General features: G+C 38.5%; 2 protein-coding genes across 6 annotated transcripts in view; one reads left to right on the forward strand and one right to left on the reverse strand.

The window, feature by feature from the left end:
- Positions 1 to 15,567, reverse strand: part of DNAAF6 (dynein axonemal assembly factor 6) — a 45,023-nt gene extending 29,456 nt beyond the window's left edge. Inside the window, exons 1-4 of one of the 2 annotated variants that reach the window (XM_081565367.1) lie at positions 15,491 to 15,567; positions 8,923 to 9,075; positions 4,283 to 4,355; positions 1,917 to 2,022 (exon numbers count right to left, since the gene is read on the reverse strand). In XM_081565367.1, the coding sequence (XP_081421493.1) occupies positions 1,917 to 2,022; positions 4,283 to 4,355; positions 8,923 to 9,072 (329 nt within the window). In that variant the 5' untranslated portion in view covers positions 9,073 to 9,075; positions 15,491 to 15,567. Of the gene's footprint in view, positions 1 to 1,916; positions 2,023 to 4,282; positions 4,356 to 8,922; positions 9,076 to 14,495; positions 14,688 to 15,490 lie in introns of those variants that run through there. The other variant, XM_081565369.1, reaches the window with a different exon arrangement.
- A 176-nt stretch (positions 15,568 to 15,743) lies between these two features.
- The window catches only part of NUP62CL (nucleoporin 62 C-terminal like), an 84,249-nt gene continuing 72,822 nt past the window's right edge, over positions 15,744 to 27,170 (forward strand). For all 4 annotated transcript variants that reach the window (XR_014075740.1, XM_081565370.1, XM_081565371.1 and 1 more), the window contains exon 1: positions 15,744 to 15,871. The gene's annotated coding sequence lies outside the window, so the exon portion shown is untranslated. The remainder of the gene's footprint in view (positions 15,872 to 27,170) is intronic.

The raw sequence follows: 27,170 nt of genomic DNA on the forward strand, positions 1-27,170 counted from the left end.
CAAACTCCCACCACTTCTACTCCACTACATTCCTAATTGCATTTAATGGCTTCACTCTTCACCCAGTCACCCAAGCAAGTAATCTCAGCATCATCTTTGATGTTTTCCTCTTATTCATCATATCTAATCAAATACCAAATCTTCCTTCAAATATCTCTCAGATAAAGACTCTTATATTTCTCTCTAAGGTCGGTGACTTAGCTCAGCTCCTTACTAGTTTTATTTGGTAACTTGTGATTCTTCTTTTGTGATCTGCCTGTTCCCATTCTCTATCCATTTTGTTCTTTATCAATTAAGACATTTTGGAATGTATTTGTATAAGATAGAAAATAAAGATTAAAAAATCTTATAAAGCAATTTTCTTCATATCCTAACCGGAGTTCTTATTCATTTAAAGTTTTGAGGGATATTCTTTCGACAGAATATCAAACATCAGGATGAAAGGTAAAAATTTACTCAGATTTGGAGCTTGCCACATATGGCTGTTTGACATTCACTAAACTATATGACAAACGAATGATTTAATTCTTACCTTCCACAGGAGTGTGTGGGCACTGTATAAACATAACCTGGGATTCACTCCCTTGATACTTAAGATGCAGACAGAAATGTTTTAAAATCCCCTTTGATTTCTCTTTTTATGAGATTTACTTTTTTTAAACATTGTTTATTTGAATGCTGACTACTTTTTTCCAGTTAATTATCTGCAGCCTCCCATTGCTTCTATTTTCAGAACTGAGGTAGAAGATAGAAGCATAGTTTTTTCTTTTTTTTAAATATTGGACACAGTTTTACAGTCGGAATTAGAAAATTTCTCAGATTACTTACCATAGAAGTTTTCAATAAATTCTAAAGTACATTATAATTCAATAAGTATTGCCTATGTACACCCATGGCGGATTCATGTCAATGTATGGCAAAACCAATACAATATTGTAAAGTAAAAATAAATAAATAAAAAACAGCTTCAAAAAAACAAACAAGCTATTCTAAATATTCAACCAAGATTTTATTTTAAAATACATATATTTAAAGCTTTGTGTATTTAACCATTAATTTCAATTATGTACGTAAACATACTTTAATTCTTAAAGGTATGAGTGATTTCATTTATTAGTATGCAAGGCTTTTTATGATAATTTTAAAATTCATATTTATAATTCCTATTGAAAAGGCTAGAAAGCAAGCCTTTAATCCTGCCTGCAAAATATACTAAACACAATTCTAAAATAAGTAGTAAATAAGTCCAGGTAACAGCTGATATTTGGTGGGAGAACATAGCATTTTACTCAGATTATGGAACACTGAGTAATTAAAAGCAGGTCTTTGACACAAAAACATGGCACAACAATTTAGTTTGTATGAATGTTGTAATTTAACGGGCTGGTTTTACCCACTGGTACTTGGGGGCTTCCCTGGTAGCTCAGACAGTAAAGCGTCTACCTACAATGTGGGAGACCCAGGTTTGATCCCTGGGTGGGGAAGATCCCCTGGAGAAGGAAATGGCAACCCACCCCAGTACTCTTGCCTGGAAAATCCCATGGACCGAGGAGCCTGGTAGGCTACAGCCCATGGGGTCACAAAGAGTTGGACGCGACTGAGCAACTTCATTCACTTCACTTCACTTCACTTACACAGTATGCAACTAAATGATACTAAACATAAATTTATAATGGAAGTGACTGTATTTTTCATCTTTTGCTAGATAATAACTGAAAGAAAGGTATTATGTTTTATTATTTGTTTCTGCTCTAGAAGGAAAAAAATAATCAATTACACATGCCTTCTATGTGTCACCATAGTTTTATCTTTTATGTGGTAGAAATTACTTTGTGAATCTTTTCAAAAATAGAACAGTATTAGATGACACGTCTATCTTAAACTCCCAAACATGTTCCTGACTTCATTTGACTTACTCTGGTGTGTCTCTAACATCCCACGTATCGTGATGCTCTGCTCCTTCTGAAACCTCCTCTGGATTCCAGATTTCCTCACAATTTTCACTACTAGTTTGAGGGATGACTGTGAAGAAAGGGGAGATAAAGCTGAAGCTCTTGCCCCTTTTACCCCTTGAAATTCCTCCTGCCCTTCTTCACACTAAGTTTGGGATCACTGAAGTAAAACATTCTCTATTTGTAATCACTAGCTTGTTTTTTGGTCAAAGGAAGCTAAATTAGTAACAACTGATTTAAAGTTTTTAATTAACACACAACCAATACATTGAAGAGTTATAATAATATATATAGAAAATTTGGAAAAGATATATAAGCAAAAAAGAAGAAGATAAAATAATCTACAATCCAACCACTCATAGATAGTCAATGATAGCATTCTGGTGTATATCTTCCTAGTCTCTCTCCCTGTATATGTGTGCATATCTATATCTACAAATATATATATACACACACATACATGTGTATATACACATATAAAACATATAATATATAAATATTTAGTACATGAAATAACATTGAATATAAAATATATATATATTGAACATATGTGCAAAGAAATATTACACTGTTTTTCAGAAACAAATAGGATCATATGTAAAATATTTTTACATCAAAGAACAAATCAAACATGCAATCAAGATGATTTGGGTAGAAATATCTTATCTTGTACTAAACTATATTATTGAAGGCAAGATAAGGGGACAACAGAGGATGAGATGGTTGGATGGCATCACCAACTCAATGCACATGAGTTTGAGCAAGCTCCGGGAGTTGGTGATGGACAGGGAAGCCTGGCATGCTGCAGTCCATGGGGTAGCAAAGAGTCAGACACCACTGAGTGACTGAACTGAAGTTTTATTATATAAAAGCCCTTCAATACCTTCTCCATGCAAGCCTGGCAAAACAAATAAAAAAATGTAAAAAAAAAATTCTTTAAAAATACTATCAGTGAAAGAAGTTGAAAACAGTTGAGACAATGATCGTTTTTAATTCAATATTTTCCTCATGTAGATGTGAGCTCTAAAGAAAATCTCTCTCACTTGTCTTTTATGTCAAATTGAGCATGTGCCTGGGTTTCTACATGTCAAATTCGAATGTTTAAAAGTAAATAAGCATGCAAAATCCTAGCTTGAATTTGTTCCAACTATTGGGGCAGCAAATGGCAACCCACATTAGGTGCAGAACAGAATTTTGAGTCTTTCAAGCATTCCCAGAAATGTACCCTATTGTCAGGTTTTCAATTCTGCCAGTTCTTTTGAAATGATCTGTGTCTATCTAACATGGGCTTTGTAAAGCATAATTACAGTTTTATATATAAAGTTTTATGTATGACACATTGTTCTTAGAATTTTGGGATTATTAGACATAACATTATAAGAAATACAGGCAGCACAGAAATACATCCAAATTTGAACTAGTCTTCTATGAAGTGAATATCTCTTGAATAAGGCAAATATACTCTTGAGTATGTAGAATAATAACTACTGAAATTTTAAAAATTTCCACTCAGACATCATTTTAGTCATTATTTTAAACATTTTTCCAGCCAAAATTTTTTACAATTACCTAAGTACTTCATTTCCTTTCCCAGTCCACCCTCTGGTAACTGTGATCACGACCAATAGAATTAGAACTTTCTAAATTTTTAAAGTTGTGTAAAATGTTCAACTCTGTGAAAATGTATATGCCAAAATGCAATTAAAACATCCAAAAAATATTTATTCTAGTTTATTGGACCCATGACTTTATAAGTCACCCCATGGGCTTTAATTTATGTTTTTAAACATTAGATGAAATCTTGTATTATTGGTTTTATTGTGTTTTCCAAAAGACTATTAGTTCAAAGGGGGCAATGACTCTATTTTGATCTCCATTGTAGTGTCAGAGATGACCATACTACTTGGTACATAATAGGCTCTCAACAAATATTTATTTAATGAATTAATGAATGAATTCTGTGAAACTGCCAGAATACAGCAGCACAGAAGGTGAAGAAGCTAAGCATCTTGGTAACTAGACCCTAAATAATAAAAAAAAGTTCTCTAACCACATGGATTTTCTTGTTTTTCCATCTCAGGAAATATGCCCCAAAATGTGAATAACTCAAGGCAAATTAACTTCAATTACTAGAAAAACAACTTACCTGCAACATAGAGTAAAAACAGCATCTTTATATGTAAATAGCTGTTCATCATCCCCACAATTATTTCAGTTCATCTTTGATAAGTGCTAGTGTTAGCATTACTCTCTCTATAATTTTGCTCCCAAAGAAGAGAGTATACTGATTATATTGATCTATATGCTATACTACTTATAGTATAACTTACCTTTAAGCTCTTCTCTTTTTGGTGGTCCAATATTTCCAGGTCCCATGGCTCCCATTGCTGATGAACTACTTGACTGGAGGAGAAGAAAAAAGTCCAGTGTTCTATAATTACTACTTGTATAACTTATACGACCAGTAATACTTTAAATTTGATAAGCTTTCCATGTACAATTTCGTTGAGCTACCCAGTTTAATTATCCATTGTTATACAACCAAGAGACAGATGTCAAGTATTATTTTGAATGTGTTTTCCTTGTCCTTTCAAAAAGCATTTGGTTTAATAGACCCTAAGGCAGAATTGATCTTTGATCAGACTAAATCCCCAGTTCCAGCCCAGTGAATCATGTGTTTCTGGGGATAGGGGAATGAGCCACATTCATCTCTTTGAAGATTATAACCAAGCATTAGTATAAGAACATGGATTTTGGATTTTGGCAGTTGTCTGGTCATAGTTAGATGGGGAACAGAAGGATGGGAAAGTTTTATAGAAATAAAAACAAACAACTAAATAGAGTCTAACTATTTAGACATCAAACAACTCATTTAAAAGTCTTAATGATAGCTTTTACTTCTTTCCACCGTGGCTATGAAATACTTCGTCTCACCAACTCATGACACTAAATGAGTGAATTTAAACAGCAACCCCAAAGTAATAGTGTCAAACACATGATGAACCACTTCAGTCTTCATGCAAATTCAGATTTACTTCGCCATCTTCTGCACAAGCATACATACCCCCCAACACACAGCTTACAGGACTGCCTCTGGCTCACCAGCAGAACAGTTTTCTTTTTTCAACTAAGTATAACACACATTTTCAGTTCAGTCACTCAGTCGAGTCTGACTCTTTGCGACCCCATGTACTGCAGCACACCAGGCTTCCCTGTCTGTCACCAACTCCCGAAGCTTATTCAAACTCATGTCCATCCAGTCGGTGATGCCATACAACCATATCATCCTCCATCATCCCCTTCTCCTCCCGCCTTCAATCCTTCCCAGCATCAGGGTCTTTTCCAATGAGTCAGTTCTTTCCATCAAGTGGCCAGAGTATTGGAGTTTCAGCTTCAACATCAGTCCTTCCAATGAATATTCAGGACTGATTTCCTTTAGCATGGACTGGTTGGATCTCCTTGCAGTCCAAGGGACTCTCAAGAGTCTTCTCCAACACCACAGTTCAAAAGCATCAATTCCATGGTGCTCAGCTTTCTTTATAGTCCAACTCTCACATCCATACATGACTACTGGAAAAACCATAGCTTTGACTAGATGGACCTTTGTTGGCAAAGTGATGTCTCTGGTTTTTAATATGCTGTCTAGGTTGGTCATAGCTTTCTTCCAAAGAGCAAGTGTCTTTTAATTTCATGGCTTCAGTCACCATTTGCAGTGATTTGGAGCCAAAATTAAAAAAATAAAGTCTCTCACTGTTTCCATTATTTCCCCATCTATTTGCCATAACACACATTACACCTTCAATATACTGGTAACCACTTCATTGGTCCCTCTTAGGAGTTCTTCGATATTTCAAGAAAATCCCAATTTTTTGCTAACTGTTCTTGCTGATGTCAGATTCTGTAGCTCCAATTCACTCCATTGCTGGCAGTCAAAATTTATCACTTGGCCCTGGCCAACCAGCACCTCTAACTCTCCCTTTCCAGGATCCTGCCCTTATCTCCCAAGATTTCAGACAAGTACAAAAGTTAAAATGTCCTATTTGGGCAAGAGAAATAGGGTCTGTCCTTGAAAGCTGGTGGAAAATCTCACCTGTCTTTATTATGCTAAATTATTCCAACAGCTGTAGGTTATTAGTTATAAATTAATCTATAACATTTCAACAGTTTCTCAGGCAGTAACTATTCCTTTCCAGAAAGTTGCTTCAAAAGTTCTGTGTCTGTGGTTAAGGTGTTGTTGTTTAGTTGCTAAGTTGTGTCTGATTCTTTTGTGACCCCATGGACTGTAGCCCGCCAGGCTCCTCTGTCCATGGGATTCTCCAGGCAATAATACTGGAGTAGGTTGCCATTTCCTCCTCCAGGGGATCTTCCTGACCCAGCGATTGAACCCACATCTCTTGTGTCTCCTGCATTGCAGGTAGATTCTTTACTACTAAGCCACCAGGGAAGCCCTTAATGTATTACAGGCATTATAATGTGCAACTCCCAAGATAATATTCTGTACATTTTTTTCTTTTAAATAACTAAAGTCATATAAAATTTCAGTGCTTAAGTTATTAATCACCAGAATACTAATAATACTAATAGTCAATCAGGGTAAAGAATTTTTTTGGAACATGAGGGCCTCTTGTTTTGTTGAGTGCCTCCTTCCATAGCAAATAAAAATCCATAGAAGTAAAAACTTGAACATTCCCGACAAAAACTGGTATGCCCTCTATGAACACTGATGATTGGATCAGTAATACCAGAACAGAGGGGGAGTTTCAGTTGATTAACATAATGAAAATAAATAATTAAAAATAAAATTTTCATGTGAAAAGATGGATCAGGATAATAAAATCAGTAAAACCATCTGGCAATTGTTTCTATAAGATTATCATTTCAGCCTCTACCATGAATCTACATCCAGTTATCTGTGCAATTTATCATTGCAATTCATGCCACCCTGCAATATGTAAGAGAGTTAGAACATCCTTGGTATGTTATCTATGCAAAGTGGTGAACCTTATTTCCCAAGGTCTTAAAATCCCCTTGTGAGTTTAAAAGATAACAGACATATTCTTTCCTAATCTCCTATATTCTTAACAATTCATGATGAGGATAGTGTAAATAAACCAGTGTGTATGCAACAGTTCTAAATGCTGTTTACAGTAAGTGTATTTTCAAAAACACATCCCTCTTATAATCATTCTGCAGTTCCCAAGATTAATGTATGTTAAAAAATGAAAAGCCATTTTTCTCCTGGAAAATTTAATAGTTCATTAGAAACATTAATTATTCTCCCACTGTTCTGATACTCCAATTCTATATCCTCTAATGATATCTGTACTGTGGCGTCTGAATGACCAATTATCTCAAAATTGCTTATAACCCAGATATACAGAATTGTACATTATTATAGTAATTTTCCTCTATAAATTGTACAATTTGGTGAAATGATACTAGTCTCTTTATTCTCATAAGCACTCATCTTTCCCCTGAAAACACCTCTAGTTGCAAATAAACATCACCATGCATAAATGCCAAAGGAAACAGGCTTTGTAACCAGGATAAATTCTTATCTCTGAATCTGTTCCAGTTACAAGTTCCATTTTGCTTTATTCAAGATCACTATTTCTCAAGTACTGACTATACTTTTTCTATATGGCATAACCTTGCCTTTCCCAGGATGTACCACTCTATTTCAGCTAAGGTAGCAAAAATGAGTTTGTTTTCCCAACTTATTGGTATATTGCTCTTAACTTTTTCTTCTGTGTCTTATTTGTTGTATATCTTCAATGCTGTTACTAATTACCTGATTCTTCTTTCTTTGGCCTCTACTAAGAATTTTCCCTGACTAAAACTTCTTGGTTCCTAATTCTGGCTCCAAGCCAACTCAGTTCCCCTCCTCTACAAATTTTATTTCCATCTGCAAGTCTTACTTTCCCTGTTCCACCTAACTTCCTCCTGGAGGGTAGAAGCTCAAGCCAGTGTCAACCTGAACCACTGAATTGGCTGCCTATTTAAATTATATTACTTGTTTTTCCACACTATGGGAAAAAAGAATTTGGGGAGGAGAAAATTGATATGTACGTTCATGGGAGATAGTTTATTCATGGTAAACTGGCCATGATAACAAAGAACATTAAAATAATTTAAAGCAAATTGATATATTCTGCTATACTAGGAGATTTCTGCTATACTAGGAGATTTCTGCCTTCAAACAATTTTTGTGTGCCTTCACATTGGCAGCCTGATAGTCAAAGTTTGCTAATGTCCACAGAGATGGAGAATGGAGAACAAGGGGTTACATGGAAGTATTTTGAGTATTCTGAGCATACTGGCAGTGAGAGTGAAATAGTCAAAGGTCAATTCATGCAACTCTCCTACCCAAAATGAAGTCCATCTTGCTGCTGCAAGACTCCCCAAGGTTCCCTTTCCTGACCCCAAATGCTATTTGGCTAACTAGATTCCACAGCTCTATCTGAGCATGCAGCCAGAAGCCAATTTTAATAGGCTGAAGCTAGTTTGTCCCATTATTTGGCTCAAAATATTTTCTGTTCTGCTTTCGTGTGTAGACAAATCCAAAAAATTAAGGGTTTGGGGGGCTTAATTATTACTACCTAATTAAAATTATTTGTTTTATAGAAATATTGTCTAGGCTTAAAAATCCTAGCTACCACTCTTTGCATTGGTTGTCAAGCATTCTCTGGCCATAAATATAAATGACAAATATTTTGAAATGTGGCTATTGCTACCATAGTTACAGAACTATTTTCCTATTCAGTGTTCAGGTAGTTTAGAAAAAAATATAATTATGTTTGCTAGAAATGTACTAGAGGTTATACTCTCATGCATAATGAGCCCTGCAACCTCTTGTGAATGTATTAGATGACATAGCCCTGCTCCCACAGCAAGGTTGGAACAAGTTGTTCAAATACAGTTTCACAACTTAGTGTGATCAGAACTAATTCATCTGTAAGTATACAACCACCTGTCCGGACTCAAAGTCATCCTCTTCAGGATAAAGTAGCTTAGAGAGAGCCTGTAATGCCGAAACTGAAGAAATTGTTTCAAGTTCCACATTTTCAAATTCCATATTTTCTGTTTCCATATTTTCACTTTCTGCATTTTCAGATTCCATATTCTGAGGAAGAATATAATCAGAAAGAGGTATTTTAGTTTTCTATTTTATTTAAGACATGAAGATTTTTCTAAATTGTCCTATCTCCCTTCTTTCCCTGGGTCGCTCCATGATCTCTTATTCCTCCTTGAAAATCCTTGTAAACTCCTTCAAATATATATATATTGTGCTGATTCACAGAGACTCACAGACTCACAGGGCAGCAAGTAGACAGAAGTATTCAGCTTGCTTTATTAAAACTTCATGCTCAATCTAACAAGCATTTCTTGAGCACCTACATAGTGGTTCTCAGGTTTTAGCGTGCTTAAGAATCACTGGGAAGTTAACTAAAAATGCACATTCTTAAATTCTACCTCTAGAGAAAGGGTATCTCAGTGTCATGTAGAATGTACATCATTATTTAGAAATGTACTTTTGTAGACTACCTTTTTACCTTATCCCTTTTATGCTGTCTAAGCTGTATATTCTATTTAGTGAACTGAAAAGGATGTTTGCTGGGGTGAATTTCTCAAGGAAAGTTACTCATTTCACACTTTTGCCTCAGGCAGCCCCGTACTTTCTGTTATTTAAAATTTTAATCAACCCTTGATGATGCCTCGCATTATGCGGCTGTTTGAGGCCTCTAGTGAGTTGGTTCATTAACTTTAGTGAAAGTTCATGGAAACAAATTGTTTTCTCTTGATTATAATAGTGATACTATATATGTCTATTGTGGAAATTTTAGGAAATAATACATTAAAAGAAGAAATAAGAAAATCACAAATACTGTACTCCTACCAATCAGACATCAGTCTTTTAAATACTCTCTACCATTACATTTAGAGTAGGAGTTCAGGATTTTTAAAAATCTTGAAAGTGTTAGACTCTAATGAAAAACCTGAATAAAGACTGTAGAATTAGGCTTATTATTAGTGATTTGGGCATAAATATAATAGGAATCTTTTCTACACATCTGCTGATATTTTTCAAACATTATTCTATAAAATTAATTCATAGGAAACATTTCTTTAGTGCTTATATTAAATGATCCATTAAGATGTTTCCATTGTACATAGAAAAGTAATATAAAAGGATTTTCAAAAGAGTGCTGGTACAATCTCCTGTCAAAATCAATCTGCATGTAATGGCAGTTTATAAATCTATTGTTTTACTCTTATGTTTTACCATTATTATGACTTTCCTTTTTAAAAGGAAAACTGATCTGAATGCTTATTGGAAATGTCAAGGGTATGAAACAAATGTTAAATAACCCTGTACATCTAGCGTAGAGGCAAGTATATCACAGTGGTTAAGAGTAAGGCCTCTGGAGTCATCTGCCTTGGTATGTATCTATCATTTACTTCCTACTCTGCGACTCTGGACACATTATTTAACCTCTCCGTACCTCATTTTCCTTACCTATAAAATGGGAATGATAATAGTGCTACTTCATAGGGTTATTACAAGCATTAAGTAGCTTAATACATGTAAAAGAGCTGGGAAAAGTGCCTGGCACATAGCAAGTAGTCAACACATGTTAGCTATTATTGGTTCTTTAAAAATTTAATTCTGCTGGGCATGAATATCATTTCTAATAATGATGTCAAATAATGATAAAACTCATTACACTGAAAACTCATTAAGTTGGAAAAGGTGAAATAAGGGGCAATAAAACAATCTTCTCCCACAGTATGGTCTGCTAGTCTGCTATGGAAATGAATAATTGACACATTAAATTAAATGAAGAGGCCTGTTTATATTTTTAAAGTCCTAGCTGATTATGTGTTCATTAAATATTTACTTACATTAAAAGCAAAAAGTTTACTGAAATATTTTCTACCTCAGACAACAAAAGGGAAAAATGGATCCAGATATCAGATGCAATGATGTAAGTGGTATTTGGAGTTGAGATTGTACAATGAGACTTGTAAAAAATAAATATAGCAGAAATTGCTTTATTATTCCAGCATTATCTACCTCACAGTATTGTTGTGATGGCTATATTATGCAATGTGGGTGAAAGAGTTTGCTAAAATATGAAAAGCTTTCTAAAAATATCATTATTATTTGGTACATAGTCCCAGCACCACAGGTACACAATGATGAGGATTGCTAGAGATCAACGGCGGGCTGGTGAGAGAGGAAGCAACTGGAACCAGTAAAGCTAACCTAGAAGAAAGGTATTCAGAAGTCCCAAATAGCCTCTGAGATAGCAATCAGAACTGCTAGTCATGCATGCTCATCAGCTTGGCAGTTGCACGGCAGCGAGAGTTTCAGGACATGAACAGTGTTTCAGCAGAAAGGTTGAATAGCCATGGTTACAGCGAGGTCTATTTAGGTAAAGCAGGACCCTGGTCCACAGGTGGGGGTACAGGAGGCAGAGTGGGGTTCTTGTGGTGGCAATTGGCATCCAGAGAAAGGTTCAGAATATGGTAGGGTTCAACATCACAGCTAGAAAAGAGAAGAGGAACCAGACACTCCATCAGAGGCTTTCTAATGTCCCAGGAGAGATTATGAAGGAACGCTGCGGTTCATTAGGTACCTTGGATACTGTATTTAGGAAAAGCAGATTAATTCTAAATGCACATCAGTGGGGAAGTACCTCTGGCCTTGTTCTCATTTGGTGAGAGGCAGAGCAGTGTGGGCAATAGGAAGCTACACCTGGAAGCTGAGTGTCTTCAGTAACTAGAGCTGGCATGTAGTCAGCAGTTGGTGAATACTGAACAAAGCATGATTAAATTCATACAAAAGTTGATTTCCTAGTCATCTTGGAAGGTTATACATTGATGGAAATTATGCTATCAATGCTCAAAATATTTTGGAACTGCCTTCATATGTATCACCAAAAAAACAGGTATCGTTGTGGTATCACTCAGTTTGATAACACATCAGATTTGTCTCCAAGTGATTTCTAGCTATATCTAGATATCACATCTACTTTCAAACTATGAAGATCTGATACTTTGAGGCTATTCAAAAGAAGGAGCTACAAGCCTTAAGGCGATTCTAAAAGAGTAGTTTCAAAAGTAATTTGAGCAATAACAACAGCATTATAATAGGCAGATAGTCTCCCAAAGTGACTGCTTTGAAGGGAATACCACTCCTTGGGATGTAATACAAATCACAATAATTTATGATAATGCTCTTTATATCTGAAGTATATTAGGAATCAGACTTCTTAAGTTCCAAATTATGCTGGCATAGAATGGCATAGATTCATACTTAGATTGAAGTAGAAATATAATAAAGTTGGTATGCCAGCAAAAATAATTTTTACCATAGCAACTATAATAATCACCCATAAGCACAAAATAACAAACCATGACAAGTTTCTCGATATTGTATTCCAACAAACAAAAGAATCCACAATATTAATCAAAGAACTCAAAGTGTCTAAAGAGAAAAACAAGAATTTGAATTGTCAGCAAACTATATTCTAAGTTCAATGGAAATGAAGATTCTACTAGCTTTTTTAGAAGTCTAACAAATCAAGAATAATTAATTAAACTATTAAAAACCTACTGTAATTCATTTGACACAAATAGATCACATTTGAAAAATTAGAGCAAGATGCCCTTTTATGAGTTATGCACTGTTATTTATTTAAAGGACTATCTTTTATTTGTAAATTTGATATAAAGTTCATTTTGAGCCCGGCAATCAAGGACCTTCAGGATATAACCCCAGCCTAATTTTCTGCCCTTCCCTCCTATTATTCTCCTACATGTAATCTGCATTCTGTTAAAAAAAACTGAACTTCTAATTAAACATACCCTATAATCTCCTGCCTTTGTACTTTGGAATGTATTCTTCCTTTTGCTTACAGTACTGAGAGCATAGTAATTTTTCTGGCATTGCCAGTTAAACAGGCCAGGAATAAATTTAAGGCCAGTTTAAGTAGGAATTTCATTTTAAAAATATATTTCTAAATGTTTTCTTTGAGGTTTGGTTATATAGAAAATAAATTTTCTGGACCTCCCCCCTTTTGTTTTCTCTCACTCTCTTTTGCTAGGCCAATTCCAGTGGCAGAGTTTTCTAGACAGTATCTTTCATTTTTCCCACATCAACTTGAAACCTTAGGGCCTTCACAGGTAATAGGGGGATCTCTATTGGTACTAGCCACAGTGAGCTAAAGGGGCAAATGCTTTAGGATCAGCTCTTTAACCAAAATATTGGAGCCATTTAGGGACTAAACAAGATCAACTAGGATGACTGCAGACTGATAGTACTGAAACAATAATATCAATAACTTGAGATTAAGTCAGACTGTAGTTAAGAGGGCTGGGGTCATGCTTCCTTTTTATTTTTACCTTTTATTTCTTTTTATTTTTACAGTGTCAACAGGAATGACTCTCTGACTTGAACTAATTGGAGGAAAGTCTAGGTTAAATTAGTGAAAACTCTAAATTATGCACTATTCAAAAAGAAATGATATCTTATCGATTCAAGTTTATATAGCAAATAAAATTAGAGTAATAAAGACTTACCAAATATTATCATTTGGGAACTTGTTTAATAGGTAAACACATATCCCCATGTAGAGTACTGACTGTTTACAGCTGAATGATTTGAAAGTATTAAAAATTCATTTACTCTCCTAAAATTGGCATATCTTCTGCAATTTTATTTACATAGTACCTTATTTAACAATTCCTGTATTAAAATTCTTCCAAAAACACAAAAGTAAACATCATCGCTTCCTATGTCTGAGTTAAATTATAATGTACTGGTTAACTGGGTTTTTTTTTCTTACATTTTTGACAACTATACACATCAATGCTTCCCTATTTTTGTTTTCCTTCTTTTTTGGCTGCACCACGCCTATTCATGCTTTAGGAACTTCCTGACCAGTGATGGAACTGGTGACCCCTTCAGTGAGAGCATGGAATCTTAACCACTGAACCACCAGTGAAGTCCCTCCCTGACTATTAAAACTAATTCATTTTGACTTTGTTTTTAAAATACTAAGAATAATTTTCCTATTTTAGGTCTGTAACTTTCACTGCCATCAAGTCTACTAAGTCATAAGTAACTATGGGGACTTAACAGAGTTTTAATTACAAATTTAAAATATTTAATGCAAGATGATTTTTGAAAGTACCTGGAATATTTCATAAACGTAAAGGTCAAGAAATGAGCTGCTTGATTTAGTATTTCCTATATACATTTTTTTTATTTTAGCCAAACTTAATACACTTGCCAATAATTTTTGTTGTTGTTTCTGTCCCATTCCCATACTCCACCTTTATCTGAAAAGTTGAGAAGGCTCATTGTCCTTAAGTACTTTTAAATTTTCTCCCCAAGTCAACAGGCCTGTTTTACTCATTTCTTCAGGAAATAGCCTCTGTTCTGAATCAAAGCTCTTAGGAGAAATGACCCCTAACTCTCAGCTCCAACTCTATTCTCTCCCCTCACTCAGATTTTATTTTTTGTCACAGTGTTACCTTTTGATGCGAACAGTTCAACAACAGTGTAATACTATCTCAATCAGCCCTTGGTGAGTAGCAGGTTTGGTAGGTACAAGTAGTCTTTTACACACCACGCTCCAGACCCCCAAATGCCGTCTGACCGTTTCTCACTCAACTGATCTGACCAACGTCCCTCAGAGCTCTTAGGCCACAGCACTCACATTCCCTGACACAGGGCATTGTCCACGTAGCAAGGGACAGTCTGAACAGCGAAATACCCCCTAAAAATATATCGCAACCAAGCATGCTGGTGGAGAAGGCAATGGCACCCCACTCCAGTACTCTTGCCTGGAGAATCCCATGGACGGAGGAGCCTGGTGGGCTGCAGTCCATGGGGTCGCAAAGAGTCAGACACGACTGAGCGGCTTCGCTTTCACTTTTTTTTCTGCATTGGAGAAGGAAATGGCAACCCACTCCAGTGTTCTTGCCTGGAGAATCCCAGGGACGGGGGAGCCTGGTGGGCTGCCGTCTATGGGGTCGCACAGAGTCAGACACGACTGAAGCGACTTAGCAGCAGCAAGCATGCTGGTCCAAGATAAATCATGCCTATACGTGTACAACAAAAAGTACACTGGTTGCTCCAACTTGGAGCACCCAGATCTACCAACAAGGAAAAAGTTTTCACTCTCAGATTAGCGATACAACCATTAAGTGCGTGTGAGTGTCTAAAGACGAGGGTAAGGCGTCACAGGCTCATTTTGGCCTTCTGACATTCGAGAAGCATCCATCCTTGTCTAGCAAAACTGGCCCGTCTTACTCACATTCTAATAGGCTGAGTTTTGTTAAAGCTGAATCCTGCTTCTAGAGCCAAAGGCTGGGGGATTTAGAACAAGACTGTTCTATGGGCAACTTGTGGCGTTTGCGGGGTATCTCTCAGAGCCGTTAGTATTTAGAATCCTCCCTAGTTTCTCGGATAGCTAAGGTATCTGAGGACCCCTTCTTTTCCCTTCCTAAGGGTCAGGTTTCCTCACCTGTGTCACTTTTGGGGTGGCTCTCTTGGCTCCAAAAATGAACTGCGGAGAGCTCCGCGTCTCTCTGTTGCCTGGGTAACAACTTTGTTTCCCAACTCCCCCAACCCCCACCTCCGGACTCCCGCTTGACTTTGCTGGCCAATCAGAGAGGAGTCTTCTTTGAACCCTCACGGGAATCAACCAATCGGAGGCCGCGCCAGTAGGGGTCCATAACCGCCCTTTCTAATTAACTAGGTCGACCCCTTTAAGCGTCAGTCTCAGTGAGAGTCGCTGAGGGGACGCGCCCACTGTGGAGGCCGGTTTTTTCCGCCCCAGAAGGCCCCGACCCCGCCTCTCTCGCAGTCTCGGCCGCCTCACGATTTACTTCGAAGTGCCACCAGGGTAAGTTTGAGGGGTTTCGTTTTTTCTGGGCATCAGCCAGTTCCCTCGTTACTTATTTTCTGAGCGTGAATTCTAGGTCGGACTGCTTGTTCTCCCGCCGATCTGGAGCAGGGGGACAGAAAGGTGGGCTCGGTGGCCTGGGGGTTAAGGAGATTTTGCTGCGGCTTCACTCGCGCTCCCCACGCCCCCTTTCTGACAGGTGTTAGAGACGCGTGTTGTGGTAACATCCCGACTTACCGTTTGTGTGTGTGTGTGTGTGTGTGTAGGGTGGGATCGCGTCCCCCACCCGCCCCCGTGGTGGGCAAGCCTTCGGGATCCGGAGTCCCAATGGGGAGCGCCACTTCTGCTGCCGTGAGGCTACTAGAGGGCAGGAGATACGGGTTGGTCCCACTCCCGGGAACGTCGCCGGACTCCGTGTCCCGCGTTTCCTGGCTTGGAGTGGAGAAACGCAGGCGCTCCGCGGGTTTGTCACTGGTTGATTATCGGAGTGTTTGCCCTTCGTCTAGAGGTTCTGTTTGACCCTCGTTTCTCCAGAATCCTGTGGTTTGTTTGGCTTAATAAATATTTGGAGTGTTCAGAACCGATCGGCTGTGTTCGCTAGTGGGTCGCTTCATACAGTATTTGTGTGTTGTAAGTGAGGAGAGATAGGGCGGCTTTAATGGATAGTCAGTGTTGGTTTTCCAGGGCTTGGAATTCAGTTACAAATTAACTAAATTGTTTTCCTTCTTTCCGCTCTCTGGTGAAGGGAATAGTGAAGCTTGAGTAGTTTGTCTATTCTATTTGTTATTACCACAGTAAACAAAAAGCTAATGTAGAACATTTAAGTTTTGGCTAAACTTTTGGCTTTTGGGCCAAATTAACTATACTGTAATTCCCCTTATTACTGTAGGTGATCAGAGTTGAAGTGCATTAAATATTATTTCTCTCAGATTCTTGTGGAGCTTAAGTTATGTAAGCTATGCTGTCTCTTCCTTCTTGATTGCTTTTTTCTTTCTTGTTCTCTCACCGATCCGGAGCACGGGGACTGAAGGGTGGGCTTGGTGGCCCGGGGGCTGAGGAGATTTTGCTGAGGTTTCACTCGCGCTCCCCATGCCCCCTTTCTGCCCGGTGTTAAGAGACGGGCATTGTGGAATTCTGGAAAATTCTCTGAAACTTCCAATTTTATATGTGTGTGTGTGTATATATATATATATGTATATATATATATGTGTGTGTGTATATATGTATATATATATAAAATAATAATATATTATATATATATATTATATTTAAATGCAGACCACTAGCCACTAATGGGATCAAGATTGCTGGGAGAAATATCAATAATCTCAGATATGCAGATGACACCACCCTTACGGCAGAAAGTGAACAAGAACTAAAGAACCTCTTGATGAAAGTGAAAGAGGAGAGTGAAGAACCTGGCTTAAAGCTCAACATTCAGAAAACTAAGATCATGGCATCTGGTCCCATCACTTCATGGCAAATAGATGGGGAAACAGTGGCTGACTTTATTTTCCTGGGCTCCAAAATCACTGCAGATGGTGATTGCAGCCATGAAATTAAAAGCCACTTACTGCTTGGAAGGAAAGTTATGACCAACCTAGACAGCATATTAAAAAGCAGAGACATTATATTGCCAACAAAGGTCTGTCTAGTCAAGGCTATGGTTTTTCCAGTGGTCACTGAAGAATTGATGCTTTTGAACTGTGGTGTTGGAGAAGACTCGTGAGAGTCCCTTGGATTGCAAGGAGATCCAACCAGTCCATCCTAAAGGAGATCAGTCCTGGGTGTTCATTGGAAGGACTGATGTTGAAGCTGAAACTCCAATACTTTGGCCACCTGATGCAAAGAGCTGACTCATTTGAAAAGACCCTGATGCTGGGAAAGATTGAGGGCAGGAGGAGAAGGGGATGACAGAGGATGAGATGAGTGGATGGCATCACCAACTCGATGGACATGGGTTTGGGTGGGCTCCAGGAGTTGGTGATGGACAGGGAGGCCTGGTGTGCTGTGGTTCATGGGGTCGCAAAGAGTCGGACACGACAGAGCAACTGAACTGAACTGAACCCACTAATGAATTGTCATTCACAGTTTGAAAACTCTGGTCTTAGAATTTTGGTTTTCAAACTTTGTGTGTGTTTAGGATTCACATAGGATGTTTGCTACAAATGCAGGTTTCCCTAGCTTACTACAGGAACTGGTTCTGTCCCTCTGTGGTGGGCTCCCCCCAAAGGTGGTTCATATAGCAAATATAAAGTGCTGGGCAAGGTACAAGATGCACAAATATTTAATAAATAATAGTTTTCTTCTTGGGAAACAAATGCTATTTATGTTTAGGGATATAACTGTCTCTTCATTCTGCCTTTGCAAGGTTGAATCCATCAGTTCAGGTCAGTCGCTCAGTCGTGTCCGACTCTTTGCTGCCCCATGGATTCCAGCATGCCAGGCTTCTCTGTCCGTCACCAACTCCCGGAACTTAGAAATTATTCAAATTCATGTCCATCTAGTTGGTGATGCCATGCATCCATCTCATCCTCTGTTGTCGCCCTTTCCTCACACCCTCAATCTTTCCCAGCATCAGGGTCTTTTCAAATGAGTCAGTTCTTCCCATCAAGTGGCCAAAGTATTGGAGTTTCAGCTTCAGTGTCAGTCCTTCCAATGAATATTCTGGACTGATCTCCTTTAGGATGGACTGGTTGGATCTTCTTGCAGTACAAGGGACTCACAAGAGTTTTCTCCAACACCACAGATAAAAAGCAACAATTCTTTGGCACTCAACTTTGTCTATACTCCAACTCTCACACCCATACATGACTACTGGAAAACCATAGCTTTGACTAGATGGACCTTTGCCAGCAAAGTGATGTCTCTGCTTTTTAATATGCTGTCTAAGTTGCTCATAACTTTTCTTCCAAGGAGCAAGCGTCTTTTAAATTCATGGCTGCAGTCACCATCTGCAGTGATTTTGGAGCCCCCAAAATAAAAGTCTCTCACTGTTTCCATTGTTTCCCCATCTACTTGCCATGAAGTCATGGGACCGGATGCCATTATCTGAGTTTTCTGAACATTGAGTTTTAAGCCAACATTTTCACTCTCCCCTTTCACTTTCATCAAGAGGCTCTTTAGTTCTTCTTTGCTTTCTGCCATAAGGGTGGTGGTGTCTGCATATCTGAGGTTATTGATATTTCTCCCGGCAACCTTGATTCCAGCTTATGCTTCATCCAGCCCAGTGTTTCTCATGATGTACTCTGCATATAAGTTAAATAAGCAGGGTGACAGTATACAGCCTTGACGAACTCCTTTCCCGATTTGGAACCAGTCTCTTGTTCCATGTAAAGTTCTAACTGTTACTTCTTTATCTGCGTACAGATTTCTCAGGAGGCAGATCAGGTGGTCTGGTATTCCCATTTCTTTAAGAAATTTCCACAGTTTGTTGTGATCCACACAGTCAAAGGCTTTGGCGTAGTCAATAAGGCAGAATTTCATGCATTGGAGAAGGAAATGGCAACCCACTCCAGTGTTCTTGCCTGGAGAATCCCAGGGACTGCAGAGCCTGGTGGGCTGCCGTCTATGGGGTCGCACAGAGTCAGACATAACTGAAGCGACTTAGCAGCAGCAGCAGATATTTTTCTGGAACTCTCTTGCTTTCTCAGTGATCCAACAGATGTTGGCAGTTTGATCTCTGGTTCCTCTGCCTTTTCTAAATCAGCTTGAACATCTGAAGTTCACAGTTCATGTACTATTGAAGCCTGGCTTGGAGAATTTTGAACATTACTTTGCTAGTGTGTGAGATGAGTGCAATTGTGCAGTAGTTTGAACATTCTTTGGTATTGCCTTTCTTTGGGATTGGAATGAAAACTGACCTTTTCCTGTCCTGTGGCCACTGCTGAGTTTTCCAAATTTGCTGGCATATTGAGTGCAGCACTTTCACAGCATCATCTTTTAGGATTTGAAATAGCTCAACTGGAATTCCATCACCTCCACGAGCTTTGTTCGTAGTGATGCTTCCTAAGGCCCACTTGACTTCACATTCCAGGATGTCTGACTCTAGGTGAGTGATCACACCATCATGGTTATCTGGGTCATGAAGATCTTTTTTGTATAGTTCTTCTGTGTATTCTTGCCACCTCTTCTTATTATCTTCTGCATCTGTTAGGTTCATACATTTTCTGTCCTTTATTGTGCCCATTTTTGCCTTAAATGTTTCCTTGGTATCTATGATTTTCTGGAAGAGATCTCTACTTTTTCCCATTCTATTGTTTTCTTCTATTTCTTTGCATTGATCACTGGGGAAGACTTTCTTATCTCTCCTTGCTATTCTTCGGAATTCTGCATTCAAATGGGTATATCTTTCCTTTTCTCCTTTGCCTTTAGCTTCTCTTCTTTTCTCAGTTATTTGTAAGGCCCTCTCAGACAACCATTTTGCCTTTTTGCATTTCCTTATCTTCGGGATGGTCTTGATCACTGTCTCTTGTACAGTGTCACAAACCTCCATCCATAGTTCTTCAGGCACTCTGTCTATCAGATCCAATCCCTTGAATCTATTTGTCACTTCCATTATATAATCGTAAGGGATATGATTTAGGTCATACCTGAATGGCCTAGTGGTTTTCCCTACTTTCTTCAATTTAGGTCTGTATTTGGCAATAAGCAATTCATGATCTGAGCCACAGTCAGCTCCCGGTCTTTTTTTTTTTTTACTGACTGTATAGAGCTTCTCCATCTTTGTCTGTAAAGAATATAATCAATCTGATTTTGGTATTGACCATCTGGTGACGTCCATGTGTAGTCTTCTCTTGTGTTGTTGGAAGAGGGTGTTTGCTATGACCAGTGTGTTCTTTTTCAAAACTGTTAGCCTTTGACCTGCTTCGTTTTGTACCCCAAGGCCAAATTTGCCTATTACTCCAGGTATCTCTTGACTACCTACTTTCGCATTCCTTTCCCCTATAATGAAAAGGACATCCTTTTTGGGTGTTAGCTCTAGAAGGTCTTGTAGGTCTTCATAGAACCGTTCAACTTCAGCTTCTTCACCATTACTGGTCGGGGCATAGACTTGGTTTACCGTGATTTTGAATGGTTTGCCTTGGAAATGAACAGAGATCATTCTGTCGTTTTTGAAATTGCATCCAAGTACTGCATTTCAGACTCTTTTGTTGATTATGATGGCTACTCCATTTCTTCTAAGAGATTCTTACCCACAGTAGTAGATATCATGGTCATCTGAGTTAAATTCACCCATTCCAATCCATTTTAGTTCACTGATTTCTAAAATGTTATTGTTCACTCTTGGCATCTCCTGTTTGACCTGTTCCAATTTGCCTTGATTCATGGACCTAACATTCCAGGTTCCTATGCTATATTGCTTTTTGCAGCATCAGACTTTACTTCTATCACCAGTCACATCCACAACTGGGCATTGTTTTTGCTTTGGCTCTGTCTCTTCATTCTTTCTGGAGTTATTTCTCCACTGATCTCCAGTAACATATTGGGTACCTACCAACCTGGGGAGTTCATCTTTCAGTGTCCTATCTTTTTGCCTTTTCATACTGTTCATGGAGTTCTCCAGGCAAGAATACTGAAGTGGTTTCCCATTCCCTTCTCCAGTGGACCATGTTTTGTCAGAACTCTCCACCATAACCCATCTGTCTTGGGTGGCCCTACATGACATGACATGGTTGAATCCATGCTAAGGGCTATTTTCTTTAGGGTTGGAGAGCTATGAAGGTTGGAGATCCATCCTGGATCTGAGGTGAATCTTCAAGCACTTGACTTCCATAGAGAATTCTGTAAATAAAAAAACTTAGTGGTTGAGGAACACAAAGGTTAGACGGGTTCAGAGACTCAATCAGGGTCACATTGTCAGTGAGTGGATCTCAAGAGATGGAGCTCACTTGGTTAAGTTTAATATCTTCATCCATCTTGCCTTGATAGCAGGTCAGATATAGAGGCAGCCCCGGAGAGGGCAATGGCACCCCACTCCAGTACTCTTGCCTGGAAAATCCCATGGATGGAGGAGCCTGGTAGGCTGCAGTCCATGGGGTTGCTAAGAGTCAGACACGACTGAGCGACTTCCCTTTCACTTTTCCCTTTCATGCACTGGAGAAGGAAATGGCAACCCACTCCAGTATTCTTGCCTGGAGAATCCCAGGGACGGCGGAGCCTGATGGGCTGCCGTCTATGGGGTCGCACAGAGTCGGACACGACTGAAGCGACTTAGCAGTAGCAGTATTGAAAACAAGAAGTTTCCCAAGCTTGCCTATCCCAGAAATAGAGGCAATAGAATTTCTGGCTTTGACTGCTAGTTTGATCTTAAAGTAGGGAAACTTGAGAGATCCAAAAGATAAAAAATACATCTAAACGTTTCTGTGAGTTACAGGTGTGACAAAGGGATATAGCTTAGCTAATTCTTTTATAGTATATAAACTGTTCTAAAACACTATTTAAATAATTTATTAAAGCAGAATTAGAAGAAATTAAAGATGAAAGATTTCCCTCAATTCTGCTACCAAGATAGAACTGATATTTCTGTTTCTCTCTTATTTTATCCAAATGTATTGATTTTTTTTTGCATGCTCTTAATCCCTGTTTATACAATGCTTTGTTCCTTTTATTTAATACAGTTCTGGGATTTTTTTCTGTGTTGTTTATACTCCTCATGTTTTTTATTATTAATGACACCTTGATACTCCATAAAGTGAGATGTTCATAATTTACTCTGCCTTAACTAAACCAACAACAGAAGATTTAGTTCTGATTATTCCATGTTATTGATAACAATGTAAAGTCTTGGCTATTTAAAATCATTTGTATAACTTTTACCTTCCATATACTCAAGAGGAATCCTAACAGAAAGGCCAGTGATCTGGACCTGAGCTGTGAGTTTTTGGTCCCTTGGATGTATGGATTTGCCCATCTAGGTTCCTATGTGCTGGAGTGGCAGTTATCAACCAGGATATTCATTATACACATGACTTAGGTTGAATCTATTTTTAAACTAATAAATACGGACATTTTGAAGATGATACACTTTAAGAAATACATGAATCAAAGCAGATTCAAGTGCCGTAATGGTCACTCACCTAGAGCCAGACATCCTGGAATGTGAAGTCAAGTGGGCCTTAGGAAGCATCACTACGAACAAAGCTAGTGGAGGTGATGGAATTCCAGTTGAGCTGTTTCAAATCCTGAAAGATGACACTGTGAAAGTGCTGCACTCAATATGTCAGCAAATACGGAAAACTCAGCAGTGGCCACAGGACTGGAAAAGGTCAGTTTTCATTCCAATACCAAAGGAAGGCAATGCCAAAGAATGCTCAAACTATTGCACAATTGCACTCATCTCACACGCTAGTAAAGTAATGCTCAAAATTCTCCAAGCCAGGCCTCAGCAATACGTGAACCGTGAACTTCCAGATGTTCAAGCTGGTTTTAGAAAAGGCAGAGGAACCAGAGATCAAATTGCCAATATCCGCTGGATCATCCAAAAAGCAAGAGAGTTCCAGAAAAACATCTATTTCTGCTTTATTGACTATGCCAAAGCCTTTGACTGTGTGGATCACAATAAACTGTGGAAAATCCTGAAAGAGATGGGAATACCAGACCACCTGACCTGCCTCTTGAGAAACCTGTATGCAGGTCAGGAAGCAACAGTTAGAACTGGACATGGAACAACAGACTAGTTCCAAATAGGAAAAGGAGTATATCAAGGCTGTATATTGTCACCCTGCTTATTTAACTTATGTGCAGAGTACATCATGAGAAACGCTGGGCTGGATGAAGCACAAGCTAGAATCAAGATTGCTGGGAGAAATATCAATAACCTCAGATATGCAGAAGACACCGCCCTTATGGCAGAAAGTTAAGAAAAACTGAAGAGCCTCTTGATGAAAGTGAAAGAGGAGAGTGAAAAAGTTGGCTTACAGCTCAACATTCAGAAAACTAAGATCATGGCATCCGGTCCCATCACTTCATGGCAGATAGATGGGGAAACAGTGGAAACAGTGGCTGACTTTATTTTTCTGGGCTCCAAAATCACTGCAGATGGTGACTGCAGCCATGAAATTAAAATACGCTTACTCCTTGGAAGGAAAGTTATGACCAACCTAGACAGCATATTAAAAAGAAGACACATTGCTTTGCCAACAAATATCCGTCTAGTCAAGGCTATGTTTTTCCCAGTAGTCATGTATGGATGTGAGAGTTGGACTATAAAGAAAGCTGAGTGCTGAAGAATTGATGCTTTTGAACTGTGGTGTTGGAGAAGACTCTTGAGAGTCCCTTGGACTGCAAGGAGATCCAACCAGTCCATCCTAAAGGAGATCAGTCCTGGGTATTCATTGGAAGGACTGATGTTGAAGCTGAAACTCCAATACTTTGGCCACCTGATGCGAAGAGTTGACTCATTGGAAAAGACCCTGATGCTGGGAAAGATTGAGGGTAGGAGGAGAAGGGGAGGACTGAAGATGAGATGGCTGGATGGCATCATCGACTCGATGGACATGGGTTTGGGTGGACTCAGGGAGTTGGTGATGGACAGGGAGGCCTGGCGTGCTGCAGTTCATGGGGTCGCAAAGAGTCGGACACGACTGAGCGACTGAACTTAACTGAATGGTGATTAGCTTTCTTTTTGAATATCTTTTCCAAAGATTATATGAGTGTGTATTCATTTGTAATTTAAATTTTGATAAAGGAAGCAATTAAGTTGACTGGGAGAATAAAAGCTATAATTGGTCTGTATTAACACATACCCCATTTTCAATGCATACGGACTGTCTTGTTTTCTGTCATTCTAAAACATTAACTAGCACCTCTTTCTAAAATTGTAAAATATTTCAAACAAAAAATACAGACTGTTATATATTATCATCCATGTACCTACCAAAGATTTAGCAAGTGTTAACCTTTTGAGCGCCAAAGAATTGATGCTTTTAAACCGTGGTGTTGGAGAAGACTCTTGAGAGTCCCTTGGACTGCAAGGAGATCCAATCAATCCATCCTAAAAGAGATCAATCCTGGGTGTTCATTGGAAGGTCTGATGTTGAAACTGAAACTCCAATACTTTGGCTACCTCATGCGAAGGGTTGACTCATTGGAAAAGACCCTAATGCTGGGTAGGATTGGGGGCGGGAGGAGAAGGGGATGACAGAGGATGAGATGATTGGATGGCATAACCGACTCGATGGACATGGGTTTAGGTAGACTCTGGGAGTTGGTGATGGACAGAGAGGCCTGGCGTGCTGCAATTCATGGGGTCGCAAAGAGTCGGACACGACTGAGCGACTGAACTGAACTGAACTGAACTGATCCTTTTGCTATATTTTCACTAGATACTGTTTTTTTTTTTTTAAGAACCAAGCATTACACTAAAATTCAACATAAAGCTAAAACACTACCTCTTTGTACCCTTTCCCAGCCACATTTTCTTCCCATCCCAGAGATATTTGTTCTTGTGAAGTTATTAAATATTTTCCTTGTTTTTAAGTGCACTCAAACATAGATGACCATAATTGATTTGTAGTATATTTTTTTGTATGTCCTTTAACATATTCAAAAACAGTCTACTGTAGTTACTCTTTTGCAGCTTTTTTAAGGTCAACATTGTTTTTGAGATTTATCTGATATTTATCAGATTTATACTGATAAATGCAGATAAAGTTATCTGGGGGAGGATAGATTGGTAGATTGGGATTGATTTATACACACACTACTATATATAAAAGATAACAAGATCCTATTCTATATATAGCACAGGGAACTCTATTTGTGCTCTTTAATGACCTGTATAGGGTTCCCAGGTGGCCCTAGTGGTAAAAAACTCGCAGGTTTGATCCCTGGGTTGGGAAGATTCCTTGGAGGAAGGCATGGCAACCCACTTCAGTATTTTTGCTTGGGAAATCCCATGGACAGAGGAGCCTGGTGGGGTACAGTCCATAGGGTCGCAAAGAGTTGGACACCACTGAAGCGACTTAGCACGCAATGACCTATATGGGAAAGGAATCTGAAAGAGAGTGGATATATACACACTATAATCATGTATAACTGATTCATTTTGCGATACAGCAGAAACTAACACAACATTGATAATTAACTATATGCCAATAAAAATTAATTAAATAAAAATTTAAACATATATATAACTGACATAAATACTAAAATGTGAAGTGGTTTTTTATTTTTCACACAGTTATTTCCATAACACAGAAATATTCAAAAATGCTATCTTGCCATTTAATATGTACAGTCTTCATAGGCTTCTCCCAGTGAATTTATTGCACAGTCAACTTAGTTATTTTTATTACTGTAAGGTAGTCCTTATATAACTATTCCACTTAAAAATTCCATTGTTGTTGTTAGACATTTAGGTTGTTTCAGGTATCCAAATGTTCATGTAAATCATACAAATATTGTATGATTCCACTAAAATAGGTCCCTAAAATAGGGAAATTCATAGAGACAGAAAGTAAAATAGAGGTTACCAGGGGCTGGGGGAGTGGGCAATGGGGAGTTATTGTTCAGTTGGTGCCAAGTTTCTGTTGGCGGTGATAAAAATGTTCTGTAAATAGGTAGTGGTGATGGTTGAGCAATGTTGTGACTATATTAATACTTAATGCCACTGAATTGTATACTTAAAAATGGTTAAAAGGGTAAATTTTACATTATGTATATTTTGCCACAATAAAAAGTTACAAACATAAGAATTACACTTATTTTTCAGAGGCATATATTCTATGACTTGTTTTTTGTGGAGTAAAGCCCTGAGAAAAGTGAAATTTATTTTAAAAATAAACAAATTAAGTTGTATTAGCCAGATCTATTTTTCCTTGTAAAATCAAATTTTTTAAAATCTTTAGATAACTACTGTTACTTCATGCTTGTATAAGATTTTTATGAATACTATACCTCAGAAGTCTCCAGTTTTTTGATTCTTTTTGCTTTTTTCCTCTAAGGTTTTGTGGGAGTATACTTCTGAAAGTGAGTAGGCCTGTGAGGCTGTATTTTGCATTAGAATACCATTCCTCTTTCATTTCTTGGACTAGTTTTCTCCAGTGATTTACTTTCCTTTCTCCTCTCCCCTCCCCTAACCCTGTTCTCTCACTGCTTCCCACCCCCCCATACTCTGCCAGTGCCTCCCCCAAGCTCTGCCCTTTTGGATCCCTCTGCCTCCTTTCCACACAGCCCAGCCTTCTCTTTGGGTTTCTCCGCCCTCCACTCTGGTCCTCTCTTGAGTACCATCCCCATCCCCCCCCACTGTGCCCCACTCCTGCATCCTTCTCAGCTCCTCCCAGATTTCCCCTCTCTT

Source organism: Giraffa tippelskirchi, chromosome X (genome assembly GCF_054371585.1).
Source record: "Giraffa tippelskirchi isolate mGirTip1 chromosome X, T2T-mGirTip1v1.2.pri, whole genome shotgun sequence".
Classification (NCBI taxonomy): domain Eukaryota; kingdom Metazoa; phylum Chordata; class Mammalia; order Artiodactyla; family Giraffidae; genus Giraffa; species Giraffa tippelskirchi.